This window comes from Sapajus apella, unplaced genomic scaffold, assembly GCF_009761245.1.
Source record: "Sapajus apella isolate SASKATOON/1434 unplaced genomic scaffold, GSC_monkey_1.0 scaffold41, whole genome shotgun sequence".
Lineage (NCBI taxonomy): Eukaryota > Metazoa > Chordata > Mammalia > Primates > Cebidae > Sapajus > Sapajus apella.
Genome location: NW_022436981.1, coordinates 5004548 through 5019114, shown reverse-complemented (window position 1 = coordinate 5019114; position 14567 = coordinate 5004548). Strand labels below are relative to the sequence as shown.

The window sequence follows — 14567 nt, the reverse complement described above, 5'->3', positions numbered from 1 at the left end:
AGCAGAGGAAATGCTCGCTGAAGACATTTTGAAAAACACAGCAAAAGGGTGTGGACAGGTGTCACTTGAGAATGAAGGACTGCAATAATCCCTGTGACTCTTCAGGAGAGCACAAACTTGGAAGACAGTGCTTTTGGAAGGTCACAGGTAAAGGCCAGAGTTCAAAATAAAAGCTTGTTCTGGAGGTTTGCAGATAAGCTCCAAACTCAGTCTTAAGGGGACTTTTCACAGGCGACTGAAAGTGGATGTTTCTTAATGGTTAGAAGTCGGCTGGCCGAGTTCTCCACTCCAGGTTTCTGAGAGTAATTGGGAAGGGGGCGTGTCTTGGAGCCTGGTGCTCCAAGAAGAGTCCCGATTGATTACTCTTTGGCTTCAAAGGAATAACTAATGAGAGACAAAACAGCAAGAGAGGGAGATTCAGGATGTCCAAATGCTGCACTGGATACACTCACATTTTCACATCTATTTAGTCAGAGTAAGGTTCCTCCCAGATTGGGTCTCTGGCTGCCAGAGTGGAAATCCTGCCCTTTCTGTAGGCCTCGCAGCCTGGGTGTGCTGGCCCTTTTTGGTCTGGGTCCAGGAAATGCCGTGCATTTCCCAGGTTGAGGAACAGATTTTTGGATTGTCATGGCTGTAGTCTTTCTGGTGATGACATGTGGGCCTGAGTGCTCCGAGCCAGCAGTGGTGGTGGTGGAGTGAGATTAAAGACCTGGTGCTCTCAGCTGGTGTGTAGGGTAGGTTTTAAGCTTGACATTTAATGTTGGGAGTGTTTTGTTTTTTAAAAAATTTTCTGATTAACGTTTTTCTGTTTTGTTTGTTTGTTTAACTCTCCCAAAGGTGAAGCCTGATGTGAATAACGTGAACATTTCTTGACCTATCAGCACACATCTACATAGAACATAATCATATATTTATGATAATCAGAATTACTATTTTACTGGCAACTATACGCCAGACACTTCGTTAGGGGTTTTCACGTACAATTCCAGCTCTTTAGCAATAATCCTGCAAAGCAAATACTACCTTTCATTTACAGATAAGCAAAGTGTGGCTCACAGAGTTAAATGACCTGCGCAGGTCAGAAGGCATTCCTCCCCCATTCTCTCTGGCTCCAAAGTCCATGCTCATAGTTATGACTTATAGTTTTCAACATGTGTTCCTGGTTGACTCATGAAGTCCCATTTCATGATTCTTGGAGCAGCTGTGAAGAGTAAGGAAGACTGGTATATCTGCCTTCATCTTACTAGGTAAAATGGGGCTAACTTTGATGATTTGGGTATATGGATGGCTAGTAGAATAAATTCTCTTCCCTAGGCTTCACAGTCTGGTATTTGATGACACAGTGCTGCCCACTTTCTCCTCAATCTACACCTGCCACGTAGCCCATAGCCTTGGGTTCTGATTATTTTCTCCTTTGTGAATGACTCTTTCTGAAACCTGAAGAGAGAATAAGATCCCTTCACTGCATCTGCAGAGCAATTGCACAGCAGTATACAGACAATGCTGCCAAATTGCCACCTTCTAGCATATGTCAAGAAACAAGCAAAATAGTAGGTATCTTTTGACATTTACTTGCTTAGACCAATAGGGAGAAACCGGAGAGCCAATCCCAATGGTAAAATTGCATTGAACCCTTTAGTCAAGAGGAAGCCACACCAACCAGTCTCTTTTCTCCTGGGTGAAGTTAGCAGGCAAGAAGTTAATTTATGCATCTACTTAAGCTCTGACGCTGACAAACCATAGTTCCCATTAGTGTTTCCAGGCAAAAGTGGAATTGTTTGCTTAAACAGCTGTGATTAAGACCCAAATGTGTTGGTTGCAGCTTATGGCCAACTTTCCAGAAATGTCCCTGTAAGATAAGTGCTGTGTGGCTGGCAGTGATTTATGAGAAAGGAGAAGGGAAATCCTGGTTGTCTTGTACCTCCTGGGCCTGCTGATAGGCCTCTGTCTGTGACACTGATGACACCTGGAATTGGCTACCTTCCACAAAGTGCATCAGTGAGCCAGAAAAATCCAGGCTAACAATGCCAGGGGCAAAGAAAACACATTAAACTATCAGGAGTCAGACATCCCGAGGAGCAGAAAAGGACGGGAGTGCATCCAAAACACACACACAGATGTTGAGGAACTGTCTGTTCCTCCTGATCCCTGGTAGTCGTTGGGGGAAAGACAAGGAATGTCACTTTCCAGGCTCTGAAGTCCTCAGGCTGAGAGGGGCAGGCATTTCTAACCCTCAACTCCGGGCCTTCTGAGGGAGCAAGGCGAGCGAGCCTCTAACCCCACCGCTATGTGGGTCATGCTGATACCTGAGCATCTAAGCTGCTCCTTAGGTGCTGATCCTGTTGCCCTGGGACGTTACAGGGGAAGAAGCCTCAGCCACAGCCTCTATGTGCTGTTTGCCTATAGGACCATGATATTGTTCTAGGCTTCAGAAAAGAAGAAATGACCAATTGCAAGTGTGTACTGGGGGATTGTGGGCATCTTCTTGCTGTTCCTCAGCAAGCCAAGAGGGTTGCTATCTCAGGGCTTTCATACCTGTTTACTCTTCCTAAAGTGACATTCTCCAGATAGCTTCCTGGTTCACCCCTTACTACATTTGAGTCTCTGCTCACAGTTCACTGCTTAAGAAAGGTCTTTTGTAACCATTCAAAAACAAAACAAAACAAAAATCCTCCCTGTTGTCCTGTCACTGTTTCCTTACCTTCCTTCATTAAATTAAAATGTAAACTTATCTTTTGCCTCCAGCATAAGGATGAAAGATCCTGGAAGACAGGGCTTTGCTCCTTTTACTTACCCTGTGTCTCTAGCTCCTAGTGCAGTACCTAGAAAATAGACATTCAATAAACAGTAAAATTACAGGTAAATCATTAAATCAAGGAACAAACAAATGAGGCTAGCAAGGCTTAATATCAAAATACACAAGTTTCAGTGACAATGAGTCACAATGCATTTTTAGTGTAGATGGGTTTCACTGTGTTGCCAGGCTGGTCGTGAACTCCTGACTTTGTGATCTGCCTGCCTTGGCCTTCCAAAGGGTTGGGATTACAAGTGTGAGTCACTGCGCCCAGACCTGAATGTGAATTTTTAAGACATTTATTACGTTGAATAGAATTAAACAAAGGTTTACATAATTCTTTGATTTATTATCAATCATTTTGCCTTCGAACTTGATTTTATTTTAGAATTTAGGAATTGTACACCAAGTTCTAAAGACACATTTAACAATAATAACTAATATTTTTAATAGTACTTTAAGGTTTACAAAGTGTTCTCATTTGGCAATGATAGACTGGATAAAGAAAATGTGGCACATAAACACCGTGGACTACTATACAGCCATAAGAAGAATGAGTTCATATCCTTTCCAGGGACATGGATGAAGTCGGAAACCATCATTCTCAGCAAACTAACACAGGAACAGAAAACCAAATACCACATGTTCTTACTTATAAGTGGGAGTTGAACAAGGAGAACACATGGACACAGGGAGGGGAACATCACACACCAGGGCCTGTCAGTGGCTGGGGTCTAGGGGAGGGAGAGCATTAGAAGAAATATCTAATGTAGATGACAGGTTGATGGGTGCAGCAAACCACCATGGCACATGTACATGTATATAACAAACCTGCCCGTTCTGCATATGTATCCCAGAACTTAAAGTGTTAAAAAAAAAAAGTGGTCTCATTCATTATCTTCTTCCATCTGAGATGTGTCAGGGTATGATGAAGAGACAATGGACTTCGGAGTCAGAAAAATGTTTCCAATCCCAGCACTGACACTGTCAAAGTGGCCTCAACTCTTTGAACCTTATTTTGCCATCTGCCAAACAGATGTATGCATACTGTTCTCATGGCCCTAGAACCTAACAGATGATGAATAAATGCAGCTGCTGCTGTTATTGTTACATTTGCTATCGTCACTGATTTATCCAGTATCACCGAAGAGATGGAATGAGCAAGTATCACCTCCCTTGAGGCAAGAAAGGGAAAATATGTGAACAAATACGCTTAGAGGCTGCCTGAGTGTTTGTCTCCATAGGAGCAGCAGCAGGAGGTGTCTGGAAACAAAACGCAAAGCCAAACACAAGTTTAGTTGCCGATATTGGCTCTCCAAAATTCCCTTCTGGGTTTCTTCATTTGGATTAGAACATTAGACCTCAAACCTACTTGATCATCAAAATCACCAGTAGAAATTGAAACAAAACAAAACAAAACAGAAATAGAGGATTCAGAGTTACTTATTTAATAAATGAATAAATGAGAAAAAAAAAAAAAGAAATACAGGATTCTGGCCCTAACCCATAGATACTGTACTTTGGTTCACACGGGCTGAGACTCCAAAATCTCTCTCTCTCTCTCTCTCTCTCTCTCTCTCTGCGTGCGTGCGTGCATGTGTGTGTGTGTGTGTGTGTGTGTGTGTGTGTGTGTGTGTATTCCCTAGGTGTGCATAATCCTCAGGTTTGGGGACCACTGAAATAGATGATTTCCGAGGGCAAGCCAAGAGTCTGCTAAATTACAATGGTGTTTTTGAGCCTGTTTTGAATAATTGAGTATTTTCAAGGAGAAGGCATTTTCTTCTCTATTTGAGGTTCCCCATCCATACCAGTCTCTAGAGAGAGGTGATGCTCAGGCTAAGGGTGATTCTGAAACTCTTTTTAGAAGCTATTGGGGAACATAAAAGGTAGGTAAGGGAAAGAGATCCTTAGAGGCTGGGTGCCCACATTAAAAGCTGCAGGAATGCTAAGACTGAAACTTACTAAGGTCACAGGAGCCTTTCCTCTTAGTTCTTCATGCTTTTGACTCGGCTCCTTGTAAAATCTGAGCAGAACTGCCTTGGTTTCAATGGGGAGTGATGACATCCTTGAATCACCATGTGCTTTCTAGGCAGGCATTTGTGCTTCAGCTGTGACTGAAAAGAGCACAGGGAGTAGGGAGTAGGCTCAGGTCCAGGTGTGACTCTCAGGCAGGCATTGATATTTTGTGGGATCAGATCCTGGGATGCAACAAAGCAATGAAGTGGGAGATACGGATTTGTTACTGACCTCACCCATCCAAAAGGCAGCTACCATCCAGGAAATCCTGTTTATATCTATGGAAGGAGAGTAGACTGGCATGGCAAAGAGGACCCTGGAGGCAGTGAATCCTCTGGAGGATACATACATTGCTGCATTGCTTTTCAGGAAAAAGAATGTACTCTAAGGCAGACCTTGTAAATATTGTACAGCCTCTGTCCTCGCAAATATTCCCAATGGACAACATGATGTGTCCAGAGTTAGAATCACATAAATTAAGATTAACCATTCTTCCAGGAAGCTTGTTTTCATCACAGAACCATTTGAGGATCAGAAAGTAAACAGGAAATTTGAGGCAATGCCATACTATCACAACAGAGTTTCTGCATTACTTATAAAAGTCACTTTATTCTATTTGCTAAGTACATTTTTATAAAGAGGAAATATACCTTAACATGCATTCTTAATTTAAGAAAATCTGCACAGACCTTTTTAATAGGCTGAGTTAATTGTGGAAGCTGAATGATGCCAGGATGAAATAATTCTTAACAAGGTTGATGGGTAAAACCAACCACCTAAGACAAACAGTTTACAAAACTAGGGGACAAATGTTATAGATTTCTGAAATAAGCATTCAACAATTAGAATTTCCCAGGATAAACTTACTCTATTTTAGTATTTCACAGCAAGAGTTCTTGGAATATATAAATCTTGCAATATTATGGGAAAATTTTGTGCCCTTTTAACACAGAATTTTAACTTTATGGCATAGTATACTTTATCTTTTCAGATAGAACGTATATTTTAAAGTAATCATTTTATAAGTATTCACTAATCTTTTTCTTATTTAACTGACAAGATAAAATATTCTCATTGGTCAGGCACAGCAGCTCATGACTGTAATCTCAGCACTTTGGGAGGCTGAGGCAGGCAGATCACTTGAGCCCAGGAGTTCAAAACAAGACTAGGCAACATGGTGAAATTCCGTCGGTACAAAAAGCACAGAAATTAGCTAGGTGTGGTAACATGAGTTTGTGGACCCAGCTCCTCAGGAGGCTGAGGCTGGAGGATCACTTGGGCCCAGGAGGTGGAGGTCAAGGTGAGCCAAGATCGTGCCACTACACTACAGCCTGGGCAACCGAGAGACCCTGTCTGAAAAAAAGAAAAACATTCTCAATGTGTTTGTGTAAAACATTCTTATTCTTTGAAGGTTCTTTATTAAGCATTAACTGTGTCCATGACTTTAGTTATATATTCTAGCCAAGATTTGGTCAAAGTTCTGTCAGTGACAGAGAGGTGAATTTGTGACTTGATTCAGAGAATTTCAGGTTTAACAAGAATTGATTGGTCACATATTTGTAATGTGGTGAGCTCTATGCCAAATGGAGTAAGTAAGGCTAAAAGAAGCAAAATAAACGTGAAAGAAACAGTTCCTGCTCTTGGGAAGCTTAAAACTAATGGCCCAGACAGGATGTGATATAGAAAACTATGAAAGAACAATTCCCGAAGTGTGTGTGTGTGTGTGTGTGTGTGTGTGTGTGTGGTGTATGTATATGTATGTGTGTCTCACACACATATATATTTAGTGTGTATAAATAGTATGTAATGTTTGTGTAGACTATGTATATATATACTAGACTATATAGACTAGACTATACATATTTGAGACTAGACTATTTATATATATATAGTAGTCTATATAGACTACGATAGCCAAGGTGGATCTGTTCCCCAGCACACACCTATGTCAGGCAGGATAGAAAACATATATAGCATACTATATGTAGAGACTACTATATATGTAGGATATAGTATTATATATATATGGTCTAGACTATATATTATTACATATATATCTATGTATACCTAGTTTATATATATAGCATACTATATATAGGCTACTATATATAGTATCTGTAGTATAGTAGAATATGTAGTATATATAGTATAGTATATATATATAATATACATAAAGTCTATATATTTAGTCTCTCTATAGTATATATATAGTCTGTATATCTGTATATATATATATATATGTCTGAACTATACAGATAGCATAGTACATACAATTATATATAGTATATATAGTATACTAGTATATGTATAGTATATATAGTACAGTATATACATAGTATATATGGCCTATATATAGTGGTCTACTACTATATATAGTCTATATAAAGAGTAGTCTATATAGACTACTATATGGCAGTTTATATATATATAGTAGTCTATATATATAGTATGCCATATATGGTCTAGTCTATATATATATATACATAGTCTATATATAGTATATTAGTATATATAGTATAGTATGTAAATAGTATATATAGTCTATATAGAATAGTCTATAGACTCTATATAGTAGTCTATATAGTACATACATAGCCTATATACAGTAGTCTTTATGGACTACTAGTATTAATATACTATATATATATATATATATATATATATATATATATATATAAAATCTAGCCTGCCTGATGTAGGTGTGTGTTGGGGAACAGATACACCTTGAATACCAGCCAGTTAACCACCTGGAGACAATTTGGATAAACAATGAAGAGCTGAAAATCTCTTTTGTTTTACTTTCCAATTTGCCAAACTTCTATGGAGTACCTATTGTTTCTTAACACAGGAGATACAGAGGAAGAACAAAGAATATACGCTTTTTACATAGGCTAAGGGCAAAGGGAATTAACTGTGTGAATTTTCCTAGATGTCTTCAAGTCATGCATGGTTCAGCTCTTAGAATATGCATCTATTGACTGAAAGTTGCTGGAAACACTGACTCACTCACTCCTATGAGTCCTGACTGTGACATATTTTCCCTGAACCATTTCCAGACCCTCCCTGCTATTCTCTCTGCTTCCACTCTTGCCTCATTACAGTCCATAATTCACACAGCAGTCCTTGGCCTTGGACACCAAGGTGGTGAGTAGACAAACTCTTCTTTTTCTCTGAAAGGTTTCATTAGAAATTCCTAAGGGTTGTTGGACCAACTATTCACATGTACCTGTCATTACCTTTAACTGCTGAAACATCCACATGATCTTGCTCCATTTCCCATGGTAAGTTCTCACAGTCTTCATGTGCTTTCATTGTAGTTGCCACAAAAAGTCCTGCAGCTGAAGAATACACTGTTAATATTGAGATCAGTTTTGAAAATGCATCCTTCCTGGATCCTGTCAAAGCCTACTTGAACAGCCTCAGTTTTCCAATCCAAGGGAATAACACTGACCAAATTGCCGACATTGTGAGCATAAATGTAACAACAGGTGAGTGAGAGACCCATTGTTTCAGAATAAATGATTGGATGTCATGAGAAAGACTGAGCTCCTGACTATCAGAGCAATCTTTTACTCAGTAGGCAAGTGAAATGACTCACCAGGACTGATGTGTGAGCCTATGACTTCAAAGCCTTCCTGAATGAATCCTCTATGAGTAAACTCTGCAGCCAGAGGTTTCTTATGTTAAGGGGTGACCAAGGGTTTGCTTGGTAGTTTGTATGATGCTTGTCATAAAATGGTCCCAAGATATGGCCAGGTCCTTTGTGATAAACTACTGGGTCCTCTTCCCTTGGGCAGATAAGCTACTGGGTCCTCTTCCCTGAATCCTCTTCCCTTGCTATTTCAATGGAATATATTCCATTGATGTAGAACCTATAATGCCAAAGAGAAGGGCATTTGGTACTTACTAATATCTTGAATATATATTAGTAATATCTTGAATATTAGTAAGTACCAAATGCCCTTCTCTTTGGCATTATAGGTCAGGAAATAGGAAACAAGTATGTGCCTGCATCAGAAGTAAGGTGTTAAGCAGAACCTCTCAGGCCATAGATTGGATTTTCTGGTTGCTAACTCTTTTCCCAGGTCATGCTAGCTTCCCTATGTCTCCAGAGACCATCATCCAAGATTTGGTATACAGAAGATGCTGTGAGAGAGGGCTTCCACTTGTCTGATAAAAGGGTATTGCTTTTTAAATTGGAAAGATGTTGGGTTTTATTATTCTACAATGAGGTTGAGAAAAATAGATGTTGGGTTTCATTATTCTAAAATGAGGGCAAGAAAAAAAATCTTGTTTTTGAAATTCTTCTTGAATTTGCATATTTCAAATAGTTCATCCCAATGTCAGTACATGCATTTTAATTTTTGATTCTTAATGTATGCTACTTGAAGTCATAGCTCTCTTATCACTCCTTTTGGATGCTATTTCCCACTGAATTCTACCATTAGCACTAATTTCCTTGTATTAGTGGTTTTCCACTAGCTGAGGGTGATTCTCAGTCAGCAATGTGCAGTTATAAGTCCTTCAGGAGCAGTGAGCTTCTGTTGTGTTTCCCACTCTTTATCCATAGAACATCTCACAAAACTAGGGTACTTTGGAACATACATAGGAATCACCATTCTATGTTTCCACCCAGCACAGATCTGTTACCTCTAGAATAAATTACTGGATAGATTTTTAGTCAATTTTGCTTCCCAATTTTTTAATGGAAACCTTTTGGTGTCTTTGTAGGTGCTAGTAAGAGAATCCAGTAAACGCAACAGACCAACAAGTATAAAAAATAGTTTATTGTTGAACAACTTGTAATTATAGACACCTGAGCTTTAGTTGTGAGTTTACCTTACATACTTTCAATATAAACATATTAACAAACTTTCTCTGATTTTTTTCTGCTAGAGGTGGGATGTCTTCAAGAGGCATCACTGTTTAACCATCTGAAAAACTTGGGTTAACAAGCTTCTCAATTAGAATGCATTTGACCTTGGAAAGTTTAACTTATCCTTCCAGAAAGACTGGTCATTCACACATGGAGGGGGTGAATCCTTTCTGATTGTGAACTATGAAACAGGTTTGACAAAAGTGGATGCATCAACATGGCAGAGAGAGCCTGAGGCTTGTGGACCTCAGGACCTGCAGGGAACAGCTAAGGGGAATTGTCCTCAAAGAGGAAGGGAATGAGATGGGTGGGCAATGAAGGTTAGGCCTACTGACCATGGCACTAATGTCGAAGCATCCAAACTTTCACCATCCTCCTCTTTCCATCCTTCCCTCGCCTCATTCTTCCAACAGCTTACCTTATGATCCTTTGTCAGTAATGACAAATAAAAAACTGAGGATATTTAGAATTGGACAATGTACGTAAAGCACCAATCAATATCTGAGATATGGCAGGTGGTCTGGAGGTGGTAACTTTTTCCATTCTTCTACGGCATGTTTGCATTTTATGTGGGACTCGAAAGTTCTTCAACTACTCCTCCCATAATCCTCGCTCACAAAACAGAAGACAACAACAAAATTGCTTTAACGCTGGAATTTCATGTCAGTAAGAGAGAGATTTCAACAAGTGGGATCCTGTTGGCTATCCTCATATTGCCTCCAGTGGACACTTAGCTTTTTTGTTAGCAGCTCCAGTTTCTTCTCTTCCTAATTCTCCTGCCCAAGTGCCACCCACTTCTGGGACACGGGCTGCATTAGTGCCCAAGGAATTAACTGGAACGTGTTGTCCCTCCTATTTCAGAAACAACTATTTGATGACTTCCCTTTGGGTAGTCACTCCATGGGACTTTGCCTGGACACCCATCTGCAGAACAAACAACTCTCAAAGATGTGACTTTGGTCCAGCTTTGGAAATTGATTCAAAACACTCTTATTTCAGAGCTCCAGTGAGAACAGAGTTCATGTAGGCTGTTCACATCTGACTTGATATGCAGAAAGCACAAATTTACTTGCACTCTATATTTGTTATCTATTGATGCATAACAAAGTCTAAAACCTAGCATCATAAAGTAGCATTTATTATCTGAGAGTTTTAAAAATCATTGTATTTATATTTGTTAAGAATTAAGATGTAGAAGGTGGAAGTACTGATGAGTATTGGTACTAACAGTAATATAAAAATAAACTTCCATATATATATAAATTTATTTACCCTATAGACTATATATACAATAGTCTACAAATAGAGGTATGCGTTACATACATCCTGCTGCATTTAACATATAGAAAGAAAGCATTGGTCCTTGTTGCTCACTCCTGGGAGATGAAAATGCACTAAAGCCATGAAAATCACTCATTGCCAGGCCAAGTTTGACCCTTCCTTTTATACAATATATAGGCGCAGAGATGAACCAGCCCCAATCCAAAGGCTCTCACCTAAATTTGAGAATGCTTATTCCTTCTCGCTGGAGTTTCCATCAAGACAGGACCTCTTGTTTGCCTCCACAAGAGTGTGATATAAAAGGACACTTTTTTCTTTTTGTCTTTGTGTCCTAAGTGGGGTTTTTATGGTAATGGAAAAAAAAAAAGTTTAGTTCTCTTATTAGAAGATAGACTGCTTCAGAGTTTTTGAGGGTCAGAAATCTTAGAGCAGCTTAGCTGGGTGGTTCTGGCTCAAGGTCTCTCCTAAGGTTGTAAGTAATCTATCAACCATTGCTGTTGTTGTATGAAAGCTCAACTGGGGCCAGAAATCCATTTCTTTTTCTTTTTTTTTTTTCTTTTTTTGAGACAGGTCTCACTTTGTTGCCCAGGCTGGAGGTAGTGGTTGCAATCTCAACTCACTGCAACCTCAACCTCCCAGGCTCAAGCAATCCTCCCACCTCAGCCTCTTGAGCTGCTGGCACTATAGGTACACACCACCACTCCCAGCTAATATTTTTGTATTTTTTTGTAGAGATGGGGTTTTGCTGTTTCCCAGGCTGGTCTAAAACTCCTGGGCTCAAGTGATCCACCTACCTCAGCCTCCCAAGTGCTGGTATTACAGGAGTGAGCCACTGTGCCTGGACTGGAAAAGATATTTCTAAGCTCACTCATGTGGTTGTTGACATGCTCCAGTGTCTCACTAGCTATTGGCTGCAGACCTGTTCCTTGCCATGTGGACCTCTCCATGATGTGTCTTCATGCCACAGCAGTCAATTCCCCCAGAGTGAAGGGAGAGGGAGAAAGAGAGAGAGCAACCAAGAGGAAAGCTATAGTGTTTTTAATAACCTAATCTTACAAGTGCTATACCATCATTTCTGCCATATTCTGTTGATTACATAGACTAGTCTTAGTACAGTGTAAGAAGGTACTACAAAAGAATGTGAATACCTAGTGGTAGGGATGGTCAAAGGCCATCTTGGAAGTTGGATACCTTATACGTATCATCATAGACACCTGGTGGCTATTAACTATTAGGCATGACTATCTAAAAGATGCCCTAGTCATTCGTCACTCAACCGTCACAGCAGTCATCTTTCAGATTGTCGTGGTTAATAGCATGGTGATGCATACGTGCAAACATCAATTTCATGCAGTGCTATTGAACTTCTCAGAAAGGTAATATAAAGTCAGATGAGGATTTTCTTGAAGAATGAATACCTGCAGGCTATAAATGCAAATATGGTGACCACCTTTTCCACCTTCTCTCTCCTTGCTGTTCTGGTTAACGATAGTCTGCAGACTTGCTGGAAATGAAATCTGGTGCTCCTGTGAGAGAGGCTATGGGTGGCCTCGGGAAAGGTGTCTTCGCAATCTCACTTGTCAAGAGCATGATGTCTTCCTCCCAGGGCACCAGTGCAGTTGCCTTAAAGAACTCCCTCCCAAAGGACATTTTTGTGAGCTTCAGGAAGGTAAGTAACTGCTCATTAAATGCTCTTTGAGTGGCTATTGAACATCAGTGTATGGCCAGGCGCGGTGGCTCATGCCTGTAATCCCAGCACTTTGGGAGGCCGATGTGGGTGGATAACCTGAGGTCAGGAGTTCGAGAGAAGCCTGGCCAACATGGAGCAACCCTGTCGCCACTAAAACGCAAAAATTAGCCAGATTGTGGTGGTGCATGCCTGTAGTCCCAGCTACTCAGAAGGCTGAGGCAGGATAATTGCTTGAACTTGGGTAGCGGAGGTTGCAGCAAGCTGAGATCATGCCTAACACTGCAGCCTGGGAGACAGAGGGAGACTCCATCTAGACAAACGAACAAATAAAAACAGTATACAAATGTTTCTGCTTTGTGTATACTCAAACACTAACATGATATTTTAAAATATTGTCCTATGTTTTTCAACAGACGTTACCCTGAACATGAGAGTCAGATTAAATGTAGGCTTTCAAGAAGACCTCATGAATACTTCCTCTGCCCTCTATAGGTCCTACAAGACCGACTTGGAAACAGCGGTAGGTTTTGACCCCAAGAGCCTCTTAGCCAACAAACTTTGGTCTGAGCTGAGTCTATTGCATTCACAGTGAACAGTTGCTTGGATCTGTCAGAATTTACTGATGGGCATTTGTTATTCTTTTGCATCTGAGATGGCAAATTAATACTTGCTCAAATCAAATCATGTTTAGGGGACAGTGTGGCATCACCTTAACCTATAAGTAGAAGTTTTTCTCAGGGTGGAACTGGTTCAGGTAAGATTTGGTGGTGTCAATTCACTAAAACTTATTCTGAGCCCCAAGAACCTAGCCTACAAGCACCAGTTAATGCGTTTCTATTCTTCACATATCACATGAATGAAACCTCTAACAACTTTTGGGCAGACCAACCCGTGGCTGGGCACAGAGAGTTTCAAACCACTCTACACCAGCGGTCACTAGACATTCATACCTATGACAGATATAAATTTATTTGCATAAAAATAGAGACTATTTTACCAGTGTTAATTGTTTGCCAGCCACTGTCTTAAGTGCTTTACACTGAGTTGATTCATCTAAACCTAAACACTTTGCTGGAGTTAACCTATTTTGAACAGAGCTTCCCAACGATGTGGCACAGATTATTATAGGTGGGCTGAGAAAATGACTTCCATTAACTTTCCTGGCAGCCAAGCCCTGCCTTAGGCTGTCAGCAGCCTCCTGCTCATCGCAGTGTGTCACCCAAATATTGTTATTTCCCATGAGTGCCTTGATGAAGTGCTGCTTCAGAAGAGCTCTGGGATATTTGATTTACATTTCTGGCATATAATATTTCTGCACAGCAGGATAATCCTCCTCACACACATACTATACTAAATTATGTGCTTAGAAAGAAAGAGAGAGTTACATAGCAACCACCCAGGTATCTGGCACACCAATCAATGCTGCAGTATGGCAGCCATGAGGATGCCTCTCACAGACCTCCAACTACAGGTCATGTCATGGAGCAAGGGCTGCAACTGCTGCCTCTGAAATCCATGACCATCATTGCTGCTCCCCACCAATGAAGGGGCACAGCACGTCTGTGTCTGGCAGATACTGGGACTCCTTGGAAGTCTTTAGTGAACCTTTCAGGCTCAGGCTCAGGCTAGGTTGCTTTTATCCAACCTCCCTTCCCTCTCTCTTTCATTTGGGGGTCTGGTGGCTCTCTCTGTCTTCCTTGCTCCCTCCACATTTTCTTTCCTAGGCATTTCCCTGAGTAAATTTTTTTGCACGTTTCATCTAGTTTGCTAGAAGGGGTCTACTTCTTGGAGGACCCAGGCTGACATAGATAGTTAGGAATTACTTCTTCAGAAATCTAATGCCCACAAAATTAACAAAATGGACGGAAGATAATTTTACCCAGTGTGATTAAGAATATGTGGTTTTTACT

The 14567-nt window shown here is 40.4% G+C and overlaps 1 protein-coding gene across 9 annotated transcripts in view; it reads left to right on the top strand.

Moving 5' to 3' along the window:
- The window catches only part of ADGRF5 (adhesion G protein-coupled receptor F5), a 98216-nt gene that overhangs the window by 55408 nt on the left and 28241 nt on the right, over positions 1–14567 (top strand). For all 9 annotated transcript variants that reach the window (XR_004275586.1, XR_004275587.1, XM_032299618.1 and 6 more), the window contains exons 4-6: positions 8128–8298; positions 12460–12636; positions 13071–13177. Coding sequence is in view for 7 of the 9 variants with exons in the window: in XM_032299618.1 (XP_032155509.1) it covers positions 8128–8298; positions 12460–12636; positions 13071–13177 (455 nt within the window). In the remaining 2 variants the exon portion in view is untranslated. The remainder of the gene's footprint in view (positions 1–8127; positions 8299–12459; positions 12637–13070; positions 13178–14567) is intronic.